This window comes from Camelus ferus, chromosome 16 (assembly GCF_009834535.1).
Source record: "Camelus ferus isolate YT-003-E chromosome 16, BCGSAC_Cfer_1.0, whole genome shotgun sequence".
NCBI classification, from domain to species: domain Eukaryota; kingdom Metazoa; phylum Chordata; class Mammalia; order Artiodactyla; family Camelidae; genus Camelus; species Camelus ferus.
The window spans coordinates 35,857,823-35,877,001 of NC_045711.1; the positions used below are offsets into that span (position 1 = coordinate 35,857,823).

Genomic DNA, 19,179 nt, shown 5'->3' on the forward strand with positions numbered 1-19,179 from the left:
ACAAAAAGGTAAGCCCTTGGAGGGCAGGAATTGCCTAGTTCACTGATGTATTCCAAGCACCTAAAATAATGTCTGGCACATGGCAGCACTCAGTAAATATTTGTTGAAATTGGTCAGGGCTCAGGCCATAGCAACTGGTAAATAATTTGAATACATCACCGAAACATATCTTATAAAATTTTCCTTTAAAGCAGTCAAAGGAAAAAAGAAACAACAAAGTGCATCATCGGGAAAGGAGTGTGGTTAGTAACTATAATAAATCCAAAATAATGGTATACAATATTAGAGCATCCGTCAGTCCCACTGCCCCCCACCCCCTCCCCGAATTACCTGGCTGAAGGCGGCAAGGCCTTCGTGGTATGGAAAATGTTGCTCCTTCTACTTCAGAGTCTTGCTTTAAAAACTGTATCTTGCTATATTTTCCAGTCATGACTTTCTTGAACAGTGCCTCTTTGTAATTTTTTAGAAGTTTTTCTAACCAGCTCTTGGAGGATTTCAATGTTTGTTGTCACGTAAAGCAGTTTTTCTCCCCTAGTTTTAGTTTCTTATATCCTGTGTTTTCCTCTTTCTTGAATTCTTCTCTTGTTTTGTTGGAGTTTCTCCAACACATCAAATCAAATCAAATATTGTTTGTTCGTTCCAGAAAGGGAGCACGAGTGGTAAGCTTTCTGAGTCCTGGTCTGTCTAGCAGTCTCCCTGTTTTGTTCTTGTCTAGCATCTTGACAAGTTTATATTCCAGGTGATCACTGATGCCATCAGAGGCCAGTCTTTGCAGCCACAACTTTCCTCACTCGTTACCCAAGCTCTCTCTGTGTCCTCACAGCCCCCTCTCTCCCCGTGGCTGTGAAACCACATAGAAACAGTTGAAGCCAGCTCTGAGATAGATCTATTCTATGCTTGTTAGTGAGCAAACTGTGTGTGTCCATCAGGTTATATTATGAACTAAGTCATCACTGTATCTTGCCACAAAAGCCTAGTGTGAAGGGTTTTATAAAAATAAATCTCAGAAAGCAAATTTGCTTAGAGTAAATGACAACTAAAATAGCCAGAAATAGGGAATGTCATTATTGCTTTTCATCAATAATCAAGACTGTAAGAAAAAAATATATATATGTATACCTGAATCACTATGCCGTACACCAGAAACTAACATAACGTTGTCAATCAACTATACTTCAATTAAAGGGGAAAAAAAGACTGTAAGGGCTGCAGGAAGTCAAGAAGCTGAAAAAAATCAGTTAAAGATGCAGAATTTCAGGACTCCTGAGAAGAACTGAGAGACAACCTAGAAGTAACATTCTAGCCTGAGTTTAAAAAAAGAGGAAAAAAAGAAAAAAATGTTCTCTGTTGTCTTCCTGTAGCCATTGATAAAATCAATCCAGAGGAATTCAGTGAGGGGCCTGGAAAATGGGAATCATGGAGGCTGTTTTCTTTTTTGTTTCTTTGTTACATCAGTTAACCCGTTTCTTACAGGCTGGCAGTGTTTCAGATGGTAGAGCTTCTACCAGGCTTTCCATCCCGTCAGTCTCTTTTTTTTAATTGAAGTATAGTTGGTTTACAATTAATCGGTTGCATTAATTTCTGGTGTACGGCATGGTGATTCAGTTATACATATATATCTATATTCCTTCATAGTCTTTTTCATTATAGGCCATTACAAGGTATTGAATATAGTTCCCTGTGCTCTACAGCCATCCCTTCAGGCTTCTGATGGCCGACTTTACTGCGATGGCAGAAGTGGGCTTGTGGGTCTGGGCGTCATCGGATACCATTTTCATGCAGCAACCACAGTGCCAGACCCTCACAACGCATCTCTTTATTTTGGTGGTTTGTTTCACCTCAGAAGGAGCAAGTGTACTTGGCGTGCTGGCTGATTTCAATTTTCTTCACCGTTTTCCTGAGGGGTGCACCATAATAAGTCCCATATCTACCAGCGATACCGACCTTCATGTTTAACCCTGTCGTTGCAAACTAGGGCTGAGCCCAGAGATCCCAGTGCTGTTTTCTGAATTGAGGACTCAGCACTCTTCAGAATCTCTGGTCTTGATGGAGTTAAGGGCATAAAACCTCAAGCATCAATTTGATCAGAGAAGGCTTAAAACTCTCAAAAACGCAAATGACAAATCATTTCCAGAAGGCCACACCTTGTCTTTCGATTCCCTGCTTGCTTTTGGGGAAACGTCTGGCGACTCCACATCGCAGACAAGGGCTTCCGTGGCAACAAGGGACCAAGTGATTAGGAGCCTCCTTTCAGGCTGAATCAGTGGGGGCCCTTTCATCTTTTTTGTTTTTTTTTCCCTGGCGGAGGCCTCAGCAACCAAAGACTCATAGCACCCTCTGCTGTTAAATTGCAGAGACCTTTCCCTTGATGTTGGGACTGAAGCAGCAAGAGGATTCTGGTCTGGGGCAAGAAGCAAATGACAAGGGCAGAAAAAATTCAAAATTAATTTTCGTGCAAAACTTCAGGATGAGTTCAACTTTCTGGTAACAGACAGCAAAGACACAGCCAAATAAAATGAGGCAGCTGAACTTTTCCAGCAAAGCAGTTCTTCAGCCAAGCAGTTCTTCAGCCTTTTCCAAAGCCGGGTGGAAATCCCAGACTCACCCACACCAAGGTTCCAAAACAGGCAAAGCACACTTTTTCAAGCACCATTTGTAAAACACATGTAACACTGTGAGCATAGAATTTGAGCCCAGAGTAACAGAAAAGAGGAGACAGATGGGCTTGGAATTAAATGTAGGGAATTAGGAGCTTATTATGGGGACCCCAAAAGAATTAACCGCTGGCTTTTCCATTTCAGCATTATAATGTATGTACCTGCCCTACTAGAGGTAAAATTAGAGGCTACATGGCAGCATTATAATGGAAGATTTCACTTCTATTTATAGCTTGCTTATTTGATCCTTTTTCCTTGCCAGAAACACTAGGCAGCCTCAAGATCCTTAAATGCCCCCACCCTAAAATCACTTATTTAACCATGAGAGAGATGCTAGTTTATAAAAGAAAAGATACGGGCCGTATATATATATAGTTTGTGTGCTCTTTTAAAGTATATTAGTAGATATGCTACCTAGAGGCCACACAGCACAGTGATTAGGCAGATGGGCTTGAGAACCAGACAGCTGGTTCACACATGGGCCCTCCCATTTACCAGCTGTGTGACCTCAGGCAAGCTCATTACCTCTCTGTGCCTCAGTATCCTCAGCTGTAAAAGGGGGATGACAGTAGGATCCCACTCATGGGGTTGTTCTGAGAATTAAATGAGTTGATATTTATAAAGTGCTTAGAACATTGCTGTATTTGTTTAATATCAGCCAATAATTAAGCAATACCAAACAAAATCAAAATAAAAATTAGACAGTGGCACAGGAAAGGAAACCATAAACAAAACGGAAAGACAACCTACAGACTGGGAGAAAATAGTTGCAAATGATGCAACTGAAAAGAGCTTAATTTCTAAAATATACAGACAGCTCACACAACTCAATAACAAAAAAAACCAAACAACCCAATAAAAAAATGGGCAGAAAACCTAAACAGACATTTCTCCAAAGAAGACATACAGATGGCCAATAGGCACATGAAAAGTTGCTCAACATTGTTAATTATTAGAGAAATGAAAATCAAAACTACCAGAATGGCCATCATTAAAAATCTACAAATAACAAATGCTGGAGAGGGTGCTGGTGGGAATGTAAATTGGTACAGCCACTGTGGAAAACAACATGGAGTTTCCTTAGAAAACTTAAAAATAAAGTTGCCAACATGATCCAGCAATCACACTTCTGGGCATATATCTGGAGGAAACTCTAATTTGAAAAGATACATGCACCCCAATATTTACAGCAGCACTATTTACAGTAGCCAAGACATGGAATTAACTTAAATGTCCATCGACAGATGAATGGATAAAGAACATATGGTTTATATATACAATGGAATACTACTCAGCCATAAAAAAAGAATGAAATAATGCCATTTGCAGCAACATGGATGGACCTAGAGATGATCATACTAAGTGAAGTAAGACAGAGAAAGACAAATGTCACATGGAATCTAAAATATGATACAAATGAACTTATTTATGAAATAGAAACAGACTCTCAGACATAGAAAACAAACTTACGGTTACCACAGGGGAAAGGGGAGGGAGGGATAAATTAGGAGTCTGAGATTTGCAAATACTAACTACTATATATAAAATAAACAACAAGGTCCTACTGTATAGCACAGGGAACTATATTCAATATCCTGTAATAAACCACAATGGAAAAGAATCTGAAAAAGAAGATATATGTATATGTACATTTATAGCAGAATCAGTATGCTGTACACCAGAAACCGACACAACATTGTAAATCAACAAGACTTCAATAAAAAAGAAAAATTAAGCAGTGGCACTGCAGTCTGCTTTTCACTATTTGGAATTGCAATTAGCAGAGGTTCTTATCAAGCATAATTTTCCTCTGTTCATGAGGTTTTTTTCAGACTGTGTCTTTGTCCCCCTCCTTCTGCTGAAGTGTAACACAGGCTTTACCTTCTGCTAGTGGGGAGGGAGGGGGGCCTCTGGGGACCAGAAGGAAATGGCCTAGAAGTGGCAGAAGAGGCTCGTTTGGGTGAAGAGCAACAAGCTTCATGTCTGTCTTATTCTTTGCCTCCTTTTAACAACCACATAAAAGGTGCCCCACACATATATGACTCACTGATGAATCCATCAGCCTCTTTAAGACCCTGGTCGCTTCCCGGGGCTGAGGACAATTTGCAGCGCTAGGATTTCTATAAAGAAAGGGCTCAGGGATGACCATCTGGTTGGAAGGGAAACCAGCAGAGTTGCCTTAGATGAAGCTAGTTTTGTTTGCCTATTAATCACACGGCTGGATTGGCCTGGGAGCTGGAGAACAGGAGGGACTACATTCTCCCCAAGGCTCCGTTGTCACTGCCACCACCTTCCCCTGCTCTCCTCCTCCCACTGTTCTCTCTTACTTCACCCTGATCTTTGACCTAACAGAATGTGGAATTTTACATTTATTTCCTTCCCTCCCCTCTTTCTTCTCCATGACCTCAAATACCATTAGAACAGCGACCACAGCTGTGTTATTCACCAGCATGGCCTGGTTCTTAGGACAGAGTCTGGCACACACTGCACTCAGTACATACCTGCTGAATACATAAACAGATGACTTCTGTGATCGTTTATTATATATCCCCAAATCAACAATAACAAAAGTAAGTTAGGTGACATGAAAGAAGAGGGACTTTTATTTTCACTGAAGAAGACGTTGATTCTGAAACACTTGGCTTTGAGGTGGGTGTTTGAGGCCTCGGCTGCAGGTGGTGTCTGCAGGGAGTCCAGGAAAGGGCTCAGCAAAAGAGAGAGGCGGTTGTCACTCTGAGTGCTTCTGCTGCTTGTGACATGGGCCCAGGTCGGTACACCAAGATCCTCTTTTGTTCCTTGACATTGAAAGCCTGGCACTCTGCCAGCAGGAGCCTGCACAGAAGCTGCAGACCTTTCTGGAAAAAAGAAAACATCTCCATCGCTCTTCCCCAAATAGCCCTGGTTGCCCTCCCTCAAGGGCACTTTAGTCATAATTTGGATCCACGTCAGGAAAGAACGGGAGATACAGAAGCTTTCTGCGAGAATGTTTCGTGAAGGTATGTTGAGCCGTCTGTTTTCCCAGCAGGGCCCTGGAGTTTATTTAAGTTCTTATTAAGGAAAAGGCCTGGCATTCTAGTATAGCTTGGCCAACTTGCCGGTTTCCACTCAGGACCAGAGGGTGAGGTGGGGCTTCAGGACATTTAGGCACAATGCCTGCCTGCATTCAGTCTGTCTCCTGCTCCCTGTCCATCTTTCGTGTGACATTTTTTGTCTTTCATACTAACATCTGATCTAGTACCTCGTATGAGCTGCAGAATCTGTCTTTAGCAATTTATGGCTTCTTAGGTCATAAAACTTTCTTAGCCAAAAAGGAGTCCCTTTGCACTATTTCTATGCTGTAAAAGTGGATTATAGCAATGTTCCAGAATATACAATCTATATGTGTGTATGTGCACCTAAAACTCTATCACACTCTGTGCTCATTGATAAAATACCTATTATTCTCTTTGTCCCCACTTACTGTGACTCTAATAAGCTTAAACTCACACTGCTTTATTTCCTGGTGACCCCCACAAAAGATAAGCCACCCCATCCCCTGAACACAAACTGTTCCTCTCCCCGGGGCATTAGATTAGGGCCTCTCTGACAGGCTTGAGTGACATCAGCAGTTCAAAAACTGCTGCTTTATTTTCCCTTCATTTACACAACCGGTTACTGTTTTCACCTAATTTGCTCAAAATGTTGATGCACTTTCCTAATTGAGTTATTTCAGAAAACTTTCTTCTTTCTTAGGACACTGTGTTCACATCCCCACGTGCAGGTCAATAAACTGAAGGTCAGGGAGAGTCTCAGGAGGAAAACCAGACACCCTGTTTTGCCCGAGACCATCCTGGTTTGTGACTGTGGTTCTGGAGTGATGTGTGAAGCACCCTTTTCACTCTGAGAAGTGCCTGAGTTTGGGTAATAAATGAGAGGGTCACTCCAGGCATTTGCGACCAGAACCCATCTGAGTGGTGGCAAGCAAGGGTGAGCTCCAGGCTGCTGTTCTGTCTATTAAATCCTGATGAAACAGAAGCATAGAGGGAGGTCACACACATGAGAAAAGGAATTCACCTGGGTCTCTGGTTGAGGGAACACTGCCTGAGTCCTTCTGTAAGTCAGGAACCTTCTGTGAAGCAAATATACTTCCCCGACTCCCATCAGTAATCCTATTTTGTCATGCATGATTTTTACACTATGGTTTTGTTTTAAAAACATGGCACTCATTTAACTAAGCAAGATGCAGAGGAGTGCACAGCATGCTGAAATTTCTGTTTCAAATAGGGAAGATTTATACACATCTATAAAAAAGCACCACCAGAAGCTACATAAGAAATTAGTGGTTATCTCTGGCAAGGAAAACTGGGCAGGGTTGGAAAAAGTTTTTAAAAATATATTTTTTCAAAAAATCTCTTAATTTTGGACATTTTCAAAAAAAAAAAAAAGATAGTACAACTGGATCTAGAGACTGGCATAATATTAAAAAAAAAAAAAAAAAAAACTCCTGATGCCTTTCATACCCCTAGGCAGCCTCCTGATGCAGTGTCAATGCGTACATTTTGCCTCAAACTCAAATTTTCCTATTCCTTCTGGCCACCTCCCTGCAGCCCAGCTCTCCCACTAATCTGCCTCCTGGCCCCAGCTGGTCTCAGACTCCAGCCTCTTGTCCCTGACAAGTAGGCTGCCTGGTGGCTTTCAATCTTACCAGACAAGCTGTTTCGGCTTCTTTCACTTTGGGAGCAAACTAATTGGACACCGTCATTCTCTTCTTAGGGGCTCTTGACACATGAGGGAAAAATGATTCCCCATCAGAGCTATTTTGACACAGAGCTCCCTCTCCCTTCCCCGCCAGTAACCATAAGTTTGCTTTCTATGTCTGTGAGTCTGTTTCTGTTTTTTAAATAAGTCCATTTGTTCGATTTTTTTTAAGATTCCACATATAAGTGATAGCATATGATATTTGTCTTTTTCTGTCTGACTTACTTCACTTAGTATGATCATCTCCAGGTCCATCCATGTTGCTGCAATAGAATTCTGTTTTGATTCTATGACCTGATTTGGATAATCCTAGAAAGAGCTGAAACCTAACCGGAAAATTGGGAATTAGTACTAGAGAGCTTCTGACGTGCCTTGTGAGGGCTTAGCCCAGGGGCTGTTTGAGGGGATTTGTCTACATGTTGAAACAGAAAGGTGCTTTAAAAATTACTTGTTAAATTTGAAGCTAATCTTTTCAAGTTTCTACCTCAAGAGCTTAATGCACTCTGGTATTATTACTAATTATGTACCCACTGAGACCTAACTTCCCTGAACTTTTTCTATAAAATAATGTGTTTACACTAAATCGATGGTTTTCAAAGCGTGGCTCCATGGGGCACCGCAGGGACTCCCTAAGGGCCTGCACTCCCTATTCCACCCGGACCAACAAAGCTTTCACCCATTTCTGTATTAGGCTTCTATATGTAAGAATTCATGAAGAAAGGCTTCCTTTATTTAAATTGAAAACAAAAGCTTGGAAGTCACTGTTCTAAGTAACCACTCAATTCTTTCCAGCAAAATTCTACAAAGCCATGCTCCCTGCCTGCCTCAGTTTCTCTAGCAGAAACGGCAACAGAATTTCTTCATGTGGGACTTTAACTGAAATAAAATCCATGTGTGAACAAGGAGATGGGCATCTAATCTGAAGCTATTCGCGAGGAGCTGCCTGGTTCAAAAGAAGCCTCCCTTGGGCTCCATCATAGCCCCTAAGTAACCTAGGAAAGCACACGGGACGCCTGCACCTATGTCCATCCACAGCATCCCAGGGATGCAGCTCACCTCGGGGTGGCAGACAGGCAGCCACTCCTGCAGTTGCAATCAGTCCCCCATTTGCAGGTAAAGAGGAACAGAACATTGGGTAATCAAAAATTATCCATTCCGAGGTCATCTCAGGGAATCCACAGTGTTTTCTTGAGCACTTATAATGGAATGTTACTTCCCAACACCCCAGAGAACTAGGTACCCCCACTATGGCCATGTTAACCAGTGAAGAGAGTGAAGGTTGAAAAGGCACGGTAACTTTCCCAAGGTAAGTGACAGAACCAGAATTTTGTTGTTGTATTCTTAGATTGTGAAATATAACCTCCTGGAAGAAAACATAAATGTAGACTAGAATGTGTAATTATAAACAGAACATAGCCAGCACCCCAGAAACCACCCTCCCACCCCCACCTCGGGTCCCTTCTCCATCCCGCTTCACTCCCTCCCCTCCAAGCTAAATGCTGTCCTGACTTTTAAAAGCACTTCCTTGTTTGTCTTTATAGTTTTATCACCTATAGATGTGCAAAGCCAGGATCTCTACTCAGGTCTGTGAAACTCCAGTCTATGCTCTTAACCTCAAGATAACTCTTCCTCTTGTTCTATCAGTTGCTGAAAGATGAATTTAAATCTTCCATCAATTATGGATTTGTTTCTCCTTTCAGCTCTGTCAATGTCTGCCTTATGTTTGAGGCTGTTAATAGATACATACAAACTTAGAACTATTTTATCTTCCTTTTATTATCACTTGTCTCTCTTGATCTCTAATAATGATTCTCATTTGTCTCATATTAATAATGCCACCAGTTTTCTTTGGGTCAGTCTTGCCTGGTATCTTTTTCTGCCTCAGTAAGAGACTTGGAACACCTTTCTACTATATATTTTTGTGGTTTCTTGACCTTTTTACAGTCATCGATACCTTTTAATTCTAAAACACAAGACAAGGTAAAGAAATAAGGAAAGAAAGAAAAGAAAACAAGGGCAGTCTAGGCCCTCAACTGAGCCTCCGGCCTTGCAGAAAGACTGCTGCTGCGTTTAGATAAATCAGCACGTTTCATCAACACAGCACTCTCGTGTGGGGGATACCTAACAGGAAATGAATTAGAAAGCTGTTTATTCATAAAGATACTTATTGCATTAGCACACTGGAATATACTGTATAAATCTGTCATTCGTCATATGAATATACAGAGTACCACAATCATTTCAAGCCGAACTATTTTATTGTCCAAGAGGCTCTGTGGTCACAGGAGGCCCACCGCCACTGGCAGGAAGACCAGGGAGGACCAGGGAGGCCCGAGCCCTCACTCCTCCGCACTCTGCGTGCTGATGAAGTCCTGGAGAAGCGCCTGCACCTCTGCCCGCCGGCTCATGTTGGTGGCCTTGCCCTGAAAGCGGCCTTTCTTCCCTGCTCCTTTGCCTTCCAGCACCTCAGCCACCCTGGGGAGCAGAGAGACCATCAGGGAAGAGACTTTCAAGGGAAAACCAAGGGCATCCCTGAAGTTTTCCCCATGGGCTGGGGGAAGGGAAAGGAAGAGCAGATGGCTTCCAGAAATACTCGAACCCATGCACAAAAATACACATACCATGTTTATCAGAAGAGTGAGTAACGGGAAACAGAAGTGTCTAGAACTGGGCTAAATTATGGTAACTTCCAGGAAGCAGGACGAGTGTAATTAGGGGTACACAGAAAGGCCTGTGGGAACAGCAGCAAAGCAAGCTGGGGCTGAGTGAGAAAGGTGGGCCTGTGGCCCCTGGACAAGCCTGTCCTGTCTGAAGGGGGAGGCCGCTGCTCACTTCCTTGCAGCCACTACCCCGCGGGAATGTGGGCCCAGCTCTGCCAGAGTGTGCCCTTTTTTCCCCTTTTTTGAGAAAAGCTAAAACTCTGTATTTTTAAGTAAAAATCTCCTAGTTTCAGAATGTAGCAACTAATTTTGGAAATTTAAAATAACACACAGGCCAAATCAGTCTATAGGCCACATCTGGCCTCCTGTCAGGAACCATTGCTCTCAATACTTGGGTTTTCTTTCAGTGTTTTACAGGGAACACGTATTCATCAGAGCCAGTCAGGGCTTCAGAAACCCTAAATGCCGGAAAGAATATGGGGCACTCTACCTCCGTATCTAATTTAAAATTTAATTTTTAATTTAAAATGAAAAATTTAAACAATAATATAAGGGTAAAGACGTCCAACAAAGTTCGAATTTTTTTATAACAACTACATCAATGCCTTTTCTGATTTAGTCTCAAAATCTTAAAATATTTTTCCCCCAAATCTGTGCTTCTGCTTTGCTGGGGCCTTAACCACCTGCTTCACCTGCCTGGTGAGAATCCAGCATCTGTATCTATGTATCACTTAATGAGTTTCAATTTCTAAAAGAAATAACACAAGGCACGTAAGATTTGGAGCCAAAAGACCTGGGCTGGAGTCTCAGTTCTGTCACTTGAACCGTGAGACCTCAGGCATGTGACATGCCGTCCCTCACCTGTGAAACTGGGAATGGTATTGGTGATCGTTATTTCTGCTTGACCAACCTCACACGGCTGTGATGTGAATCAAAATGAGATGCAGATGTGCAGCCCTTTTCATCAGTCAAGGGCTGCATGAGCAGGTTAGGGTTACAGGCTCTCCTACCCGTGGGGAGCAGTTCACGGAAGATTACCTGGGCCCCAGGGTCTCCACGGCCTCGGCCGGCCCTGCCAGTAAGAAGAGCCCAGCGCCTCTCTCATCACCTACAGTGAGGAACAGCAGGGTCTCCTAGAATCGAGGAAGGAAAGTTAAACAAAGATAAAACACCCGTTGCTTGCACTGTCACGCCGTTGGCTTCTGTAAAGATAAACACCCGTTGCTTGCACTTAGCTTTTGTAATCTTGCTTGCTATCAGCCAGGAACAGTCTTTGAGAAACTTACTGCACTTAGCCTGAAAGGTCCCTAATACCTGGAAGCTTAACATGTATAAAAGGCAATCAGACCGAGCCAGGTGCTCAGCCTTTGGAGGTGATTCTGCTGAGCCAGCACCAGTGCGGAATAAACCAGTTTTTTCTGATCCTCCGAGTGCGTGCCGTCTGCCTCTTCCTGCCGGCTGAATTCTTCCATTATAGGACAAAAGACAAGAAGATAAGCCCTGATATTTAAAGATATGCAGTCAACACCCCCCAAACTATACCCTCTTCAATCTCAAGTACAAATTTCTATCATATTGCAAAATATAAATGTATCAAACCAATGCACTGCACACCTTCCACAACATTATATACTGTATCTCAATTAAAAGAACAGGTTTTCTCCTCCCCTAAACCACAAGTGATATTCCTGATGAATGATAACGCAGCCCATCCACACTGGCCCACTAGGGACAAGAAACTTTCTGAAAATGACTACAGGAACTTAGGTTGAACATTTAAGAAAGGGGCAAAAGGCTGCTGACCGCAACACCTTTCATGATCTGACTCCTGCCAACCTTTGCAGCCTGGCCACCTCGCCGCCCCCATGCACCCTGTGCCTGCCATCACCCAAACCTCCATCTTTCTTCTCCCTCTGCCTGGCCGCCTTGGCTCCCTTGTCTGCCCATGACCGCTAAGCAGTCTTCCAGGCCCCCTCCCCTGAAGCCTCCCCAGCCTCTGCTTCTAGCGCTGACCATCCTAAATTATAAATGTCAAATACACGGCTGTCTCCCAGACTAAAGCGTGAGCTCCTTGAGAATCAATACTTCCTACACAGAATCATGAAGAGATATACAAACTGCTTGGCCTAGAGGAGATATTCCAAAAAGTGTTTCCAGAGTAAATGCAAAAGAGAGACCCAGAAACCACTAAGCTCTGGACTGTGAGGACGGGAGGGGTGGCTGAAGCCAGAGGCAAAGGAAAATAGAAAGGGCATGAAGGGCCTTGCCAACCCTTGAAGTCAGGCCCACAACTGTGGGTGGCACATGGAGGAGTTCCAATTCTGATAAAAGGAGTTCTGAGCTGGTAAAATGTCACAGCCCCAGCAAGGTTACTACCACAGACCGAGCCTGGCACCTAAAACAGAGCCTGGCTCACAGTTAAGTGCTGAGATAACAGCACTGGATGAACTCCTCCTTGTTCTTCATGGGTTCATGTGACCATGTAACCTGACACCCCTCACTCTGGTCTCCACCTAGTGTGGACAGAGACCCTCACGCTCCTCTTACCTCTGACCCAATCTCATTGGCAATGATATTCATGAACTCAGAATCGCCCTCCTTCCTAAAACAAAGGACACAGACATGAGATCCCAGATGGAGGTGTGCTGGAAAACCGCAGGGAGCCCAGCTCCTCCTCTACCCTCCCTGGTGAGGCTGGCTTCACTGCTTCCTGCTGTGCAATGTCCCAGACCGCCCTAGCAGAGAAAGAGGGTGCTAGCTGAGGGCCAGCACAACAACCTTCTCGGCCTTAGCACTTTGTAACAAGCTGTGTATTTGTCTCCCTTAGACAGGATTCACCCGGGGAAATGGTGGACATGATGGTTAGATGGTGGAGATAAGCGGAGGTATTAATGAAAGTTACAGCGTTACAGTGAAGATGTTTATGTCAAATCCAGGAAATCTGTAAGGTGACACATCTCTTAGGGTCTTCTCAGCCTTGAGAATACCAGAGAGCAAACCCACTATGCAGTGCGGATAAGGGAGAGGCCGAGCCCTACGCCCAGCACCCCTGGCCCGTCTCTCACCTGTGTAATGTGACTACACCTCCCCAGTCCGGGCTGTTCCTGAGGCTATATGCGATGTGCACAGCCAGGTCTCTGAGCAGATTCAGGTTGTTCTGAAATGGATGCCATAACTCAGCTGACAGCGGGACAAAGGTAACCAGAGAGAGAACCGTCTCCTTCTCCACTCCTCGCTCCCTGCCTACACGGACCCACTACCCATCTGGTTAGGCGGAGGGGCTGAGCCTGGGGAGCCTACTCTAGGCCAAGCCATGTCTTCTTCCCCCTCCCTGGTAAGCCACCTTCTGCAGGAGCTTGGTGGAGTTCTGTAGCTTCTTCACTGCTTCCACGTGATCCTCTGCTCCACATCTGCAAGAGGAAAACTGTTTTTGGTATCGGGCATAAATCTATGATGCCCTTCTTGATGGTGTGTCTCCCTCCAGATGGGGAACTGGGGACATTCCAAGGAGGCTCAGGCAGTTAGGGGAGAGGGTATAAAGGAAGAACTCAGGGGAGAGGGTAACAGCTCAGTGGGAGAGCACTGGCTTAGCATGCACAAGGTCCAGGGTTCAATCCCCAGTACCTCCGTTTAAAAAAATAAAGAATGATTTAAAAAAGGAAGAAACCATTTTGTGTGCATCTGATTGACTAACCAAAGTGCTTCATCATTCATGATTGTATGTTACGGCCCCAGAGATAAGAGATTATTCTGTCTACCTTACAGGTGGGAATGCTAAGCTCTGGGCTGTCCGGGAGCTGAGAACAGGAGGCGGAGGGAGGGGGCGTACTTAAGCAGAGCCGTCAGTGCTTTCTCAGTGCCGTGACTCCTCTCCATCCACTTCAGCACCCGGTTCCCAGCCAGAAAGATCAGGTTGGTTTTGTTCTTCTTCCCCTTCTCAGTGCCCAGAATTTTAATGACCTATGTCAGACAAGGGGGTAATGCACATGCATACACCGTCGTGGCTGCTGTACCTAAGGGGAGGAGAGACTGAGACCACTCGACAAGCTTGGACACAACAAAGGCACGACTTCACTCTGGACCCCTCCAGTCATCTCCCTCCATCACTCCCAACCCTGATGTGACCCCCTACTCCCGACATCCACGCTCCCAACCACTCAAGGGTCCTTCCTCACCTACCTGAAGATCACTTAGATTGTTCACGTGGGTCCCACAGCACATGTTGGAATCAACGCCCTTAATGGTAACAACTCGAATAGGCCCAGCATGATCCTCTGGCAAACCCCGGCCCCTCACCTGGAACACAAGGGAGGGAGGAGAGCTGGCTGAATTTTGATGAGGAGCCTTGGGAGGGCCACTCTAGGGAAGCCACCCCCGGATCTCCCCTCACCTGCTCCACCTCGGGATCATCCAGGCTTAGTTCTCGCACATTCACCGGCAGCCGATCTCTGATTTTTTCATTGACGTCCTGCTCAATGGCAGCTACTTGCTCCGCAGTCACCAAGGGGCCATCCAGCTCAATCACACTCCGGAGCCGCCCTAACTCCCTGCCAGAGCAGCAGAGTGATTTGGATGAGCAGGTCACAGGATTTGGATGAGGACAATAATAATGATACCTAGAAGTTTATTGTTTACTAAGCATGGTCATGTAAATGCTGTCATTTAATCCTCACAAAAATGTTGCAAAGTAGGGAATGTCATTTCCATTTTACAGGTGAGGGGTTATTAAGGAACACGATCAAGGTCATGCAGCCGGGATTCACCCCCTAGGTCACTGGGCTCCAAGTTCCATGGTCTTTCCTAAGCAAAGGCAGATGTTTCTTCTTTTATCCAAACATGAGATACCTACCACCCCATCATCAAGGGGAAGAGAGCACACCAGATTCTGAACACCACCCTTTTATCCTCCTGCCCCCGGCTCACTGCTGGGAAAGGAGCTGGCAGTCAGGGACCCATGCCTGGCAATTAGTCTTTGCCTCCTGCTCACCATGATGTTGTCTTCAGACCATACAGATGATCAGCAACCGCAGTGATGAGATGCTGTCCTGAGCAGGAGACAGGAGAAGAGAGTGAGAAGCCCAGACAGCCACCCAATCCCAATGTCAATGTTATCACAGAAATTCTCCTGTTGCAGACCTGCCAGGTGCTGGGGAATACTCTTGAGAGATACTTTATTGAAAATCCTCAAGAGAATTCTGCAAGAGGCTTTATGATGCCACTTCACAAATGAGGAAACTGAGGCCTAGAAAGATCAAATAACATGCAAAGGCAACGTAGCTCAGCAATGGCAGAATTCTAATGTACTGCATTCATTCATTCAACAAACCAATTGCCCACTACATGCAAGCTTGGTTCTAGAGATGCAGCGTTATCCCTGTTTGATGACAGGGAAAACGAAGAGGAGGAAGAAGAGAAGGAATTAACTGGGAAGGCAGACGGAATAAGACAACTGAAGGCCTTGAAGAAGGAGAGAAGCAGGAGGTGTTCAAGGAATCGAGAGAAGGCCAGCATGGCCAGAATGCAGAGAGGGAGGGAGGGGAACGGGATGAGGCTGGAGCAGTAGATAAGCACCAGACCAGGCAGGTCCTGCAGCCCATGACAAGATGTTTGGCTTCATCATGAGCTACAGGAAGCCTCTGAATAGCTTTAAAGGCAGGGGAGTGATCTGATTGGATTTTCATTTTTTAAATATTATTCTGGCTGCTTTGTGGAGAATGGGCTGCAAAGAAGCAAGACTGGATGTGGAGAGACTAGCTGGGAGGCTACTACAGAGGTCTGGGGAAAGTCAATGAGCATGAACGAGGGTGACTGTGTTGACAGTGGAAGCAGGTAGAGAAGTATTTAGAAAATAAACCGACAGGACTCAGATTAACTGGCTATCCCCAAAGAGGTGTCTGGATGGACTTCCAGGACTTGAGCAACTGGGTGGATGCTGATGCCGTGCCCTGAACATAAGAGAATGCAACAGAAGACCAGGTCTGGGGGAGAGGGTGGCTTCCTAATTCCATTTTGGACATTTGGAGTTTAAGAAGCCTATGAGACATCAAGATAAAGATATCAAGTGGGAAGTTAGTAATACCTCAAACCAGCAGCTATTCTAATATTTTTACCGTTCACATTGCTTTTTATAACATTTACCGCATTCTGCCTGAATCAGAGCTGATTCTGAATACGTCTGTCTCTTCCAAAAGGTTAATTCCTAAGGCACCCAAACCACATCTCAATCATCATGACATTCCTACACATGGCAACTGCCCCTGCAGTTGGTCCCCTATCCCGCCCCACCTACCTGAATGCTGCTGCATGTGGTCAAACCTCCGCTCCCAGTCCACACGGACCTGGACCTCAGTCCCAGGCGTCAGGGGTGTCTGGGTAAAATGATCAGCCTGTGCACCACGGCGGGTCACTCTCAGCACAGAGATGTCATTGATTGTACCATGGTCATCAGGCTGGAGAAAAGAAATAAAAGATAATCAGGGTGGGATGAAGGGCACACCCTAACTTCTGGATACAAAGACCCTCTAAGGAAAGTATGTGAGAAACACACCCAGAATTTGAGCTTCCCTAAGGGAAGAGGCAATGCCAAGTGAGGTGGTCCACTGTTCCATGAGGGAACTGTCTGTCCTCTTCACACTGAGCACCTATATATTTTGTTCTTCAGAACAGAATGACAGAATTAAAACAAAAATTGTAACTAAAGCAATGAAAATTTTAGTAAAACCCAAAGTTTAATCCTCATTCTCACTGCCTTGGTTTAGATTCTTGTCTTTCAGCAGTTTCTAAAATGATCTGAATTTTTCCCTCTCCTTCCACTTCATCTTCTGCACTGCTACCAGAATTAAATTCAAAAATATTCATTCATTTGAAAATATCAAACATTACAAAGTATCAACTGCTTACAAGACACAGTGTCTGCCCAAGAATACAATGTAAACAAGACATGGTCCCTCATGGAACTGAAGAGTCTGAAGAATACAGATATGCAAATGGACAATTGCATTATGATCTATGATGCACCATAATACAAAAAAGCATGATGTTCTAGAGGAGCTCAAAGGAAAGGGGAATCAGGAGAGACTTCTTGAGAGAAGTATATAATAAAATGAGACCTGCTATGGATACCTGAGGTCACAGGTTTTCCTTCAGCAGATCAAAAAACCTCCATACTGGGAAAAATCACTGTAGCAGTGACAACACTGATAGGAAACTGGAGCTTTCTCACAGTCAAGTTTACTGAACATGTTTTCTCAAGTCACTTCTTTGCCTAAGTACCTCCATGGCTCACCACAGCTTCCTGAGTGAACTCCACATACCTTAACATATCCTTCTAGGCCCTCCCAACTGGCCCGCACTTACCTTTCCAAGGTCATCTCCAACCTGTCATCAACACACACCACAGGCTCCAACTACATGGGACTATTTGCAGTGAACTAGACTTGTCTGATTCTTTCAGGCTTCCCTGCCAGAAAAGCCTCTCCCAAGGGCCCAACTTTGGTGCTATTATCATTTCCCCTGTTCACATTGGACCTTGTCCTTTTTCTCATCACAGCACCTCTGCCCTCTGTTGTGCTCCTTCAGGGGAAAGTTTTTCAGCCCACGCCAAACATCCTAAGCAAATTCCTATCTCAGGGCCTTTGCACTTGCTATTCTCTATGCCTGGAATACTTCCCCTCCCCAACCAGCACCACTAGATAATCGCAATGGCTTATCCCTCACTTCACTTAAGTCTCGACTGAAATAACTTGCCCCTTACCTAGGAGGAGAACATCCCCATCACTCTTTCCATCAACCTTTAATTTTCTTTATAGCACTTATCATAGCTGGCATACTATTTATCTATTCACTATTTTGCCCGTTTTCTCCAATAAATATTCTATGCATGCAGAGACACTTTATTGTTCACCCTTTACCTTTAGAACCTGGAAATAGTACCCACCATGTGTTATGACTACCTGAGTATTTGTTGGTAAATATCTATCGAATGAACAAATGAACTGAACTGAACCAATTTCCATCTGCAATCTTTACAGCTGGGACAGAGAGGGATGAGAGCCTTTTCCACCTGAGCAGAAAGGAATTAGGAGCTCCTTGGGAGAGGGTCACAGTGACGGGCGGGCCTGGTACCTGACCCCCGCCCTCGGGGAAAAGCAGCGTGTCTTCCAGCACCACTTGGAAACCGCTCAGCACTTCCTTCTTGCCGTTGCTTCCTTCGGTCTGTAGCTCCGCGGGACGGCAAGAGACTACGGTGGTGGTGAACTGCAGAAAGAGGGATGAAAAAGTCAGTCCCGATTCCAGCCCGCAGCGCACCGAGACTGATTCCAGCTTGGCGCTCCCTCCCCGCGGCGCCCTCTTCCCAGCACCGCCCAGTCCGCTCGGAGCATCAGTCCGTCGCCCCGCCGGCCGTACCTCCCTGGCGTAGCTGTCCCGCTGACACCGGAACGCCATCGCCGCTATCTCCCAGGACGCCGGGATCCGCGCACGCCGAAACGCCTAGCGGCGGACGGAGAGCGAAGTGGGACAATCTTCATTCCGGGCGCGCCTCTACGCAGACGCAAGAGGACAAGAACGGGGTGTGGTTTGGACAAACTTATTGAAAACGCGATGTACAGGTGTTTGGCGTTGTTTAGCAACTGTTTTAAGAGTTTTTGGAAACAACCGGAAGATGAGACAAAACAAAACTGCGGCCTGAACTTGTCAAATCACTTAGTTTGACCTCACTGGGCTTCAGGGATATACGTAATTCGGCCCTGCGGAAGCCCACCTCGTCGAAATCGGAATGGTATCGACTTGGATGCACAGCAGCGCTGCCCAATGGACATGTAATGCAAGCTACATATATTAATACTTTTTATTTAAGTCAGCATATCCAGAATACTATTTTCATGTAATGGGTATTTTTAAATAAGTGATCCCCCCCCCGCACACAATTTTCTAAACCCACTGTGTATTTTACACTTAAATCACGTCTCAGTTCAGACAAGCAACATTTCAAGTACTCAATAACCACATGTGACCGGTGCTACTGGATTGGACAGTGTAGATAAAGGGGTTAACAGAAGTTAAACTGCAGTCAGTACTTAAAACGTTAAACAGAGTAAAAGTTAAGATTAACTTTCTGCTGTTTT

At 44.8% G+C, this 19,179-nt stretch overlaps 1 protein-coding gene across 1 annotated transcript; it reads right to left on the reverse strand.

Moving 5' to 3' along the window:
- Positions 1–9,633: 9,633 nt before the first annotated feature.
- Positions 9,634–18,595, reverse strand: LOC102513932 (alanyl-tRNA editing protein Aarsd1). The gene is made up of 12 exons (XM_006175160.3): positions 18,461–18,595; positions 18,179–18,310; positions 16,344–16,503; positions 15,042–15,099; positions 14,445–14,601; positions 14,234–14,350; positions 13,884–14,014; positions 13,398–13,464; positions 13,120–13,211; positions 12,602–12,656; positions 11,093–11,187; positions 9,634–9,869 (listed from the first exon to the last, which is right to left on the reverse strand). The coding sequence occupies exons 1-12, from the start codon at positions 18,497–18,499 to the stop codon at positions 9,734–9,736; spliced, it is 1,239 nt and encodes a 412-aa protein (XP_006175222.2). The 5' UTR covers positions 18,500–18,595; the 3' UTR covers positions 9,634–9,733.
- Between the last annotated feature and the right edge of the window lie 584 nt (positions 18,596–19,179).

What these genes read in the sequence shown, in the direction of transcription:
- LOC102513932 (XM_006175160.3), bottom strand. Translation starts at nt 18,499, where the DNA reads ATGGCGTTCCGGTGTCAGCGGGACAGCTACGCCAGGGAG. An exon ending in CCACCAAGCTCCTGCAGAAG is followed by an intron (nt 13,212 to 13,397) that starts GTGGCTTACCAG and finishes CATCCATTTCAG; the next exon opens with AACAACCTGAATCTGCTCAG. An exon ending in CCAATGAGATTGGGTCAGAG is followed by an intron (nt 11,188 to 12,601) that starts GTAAGAGGAGCG and finishes CCTCGATTCTAG; the next exon opens with GAGACCCTGCTGTTCCTCAC.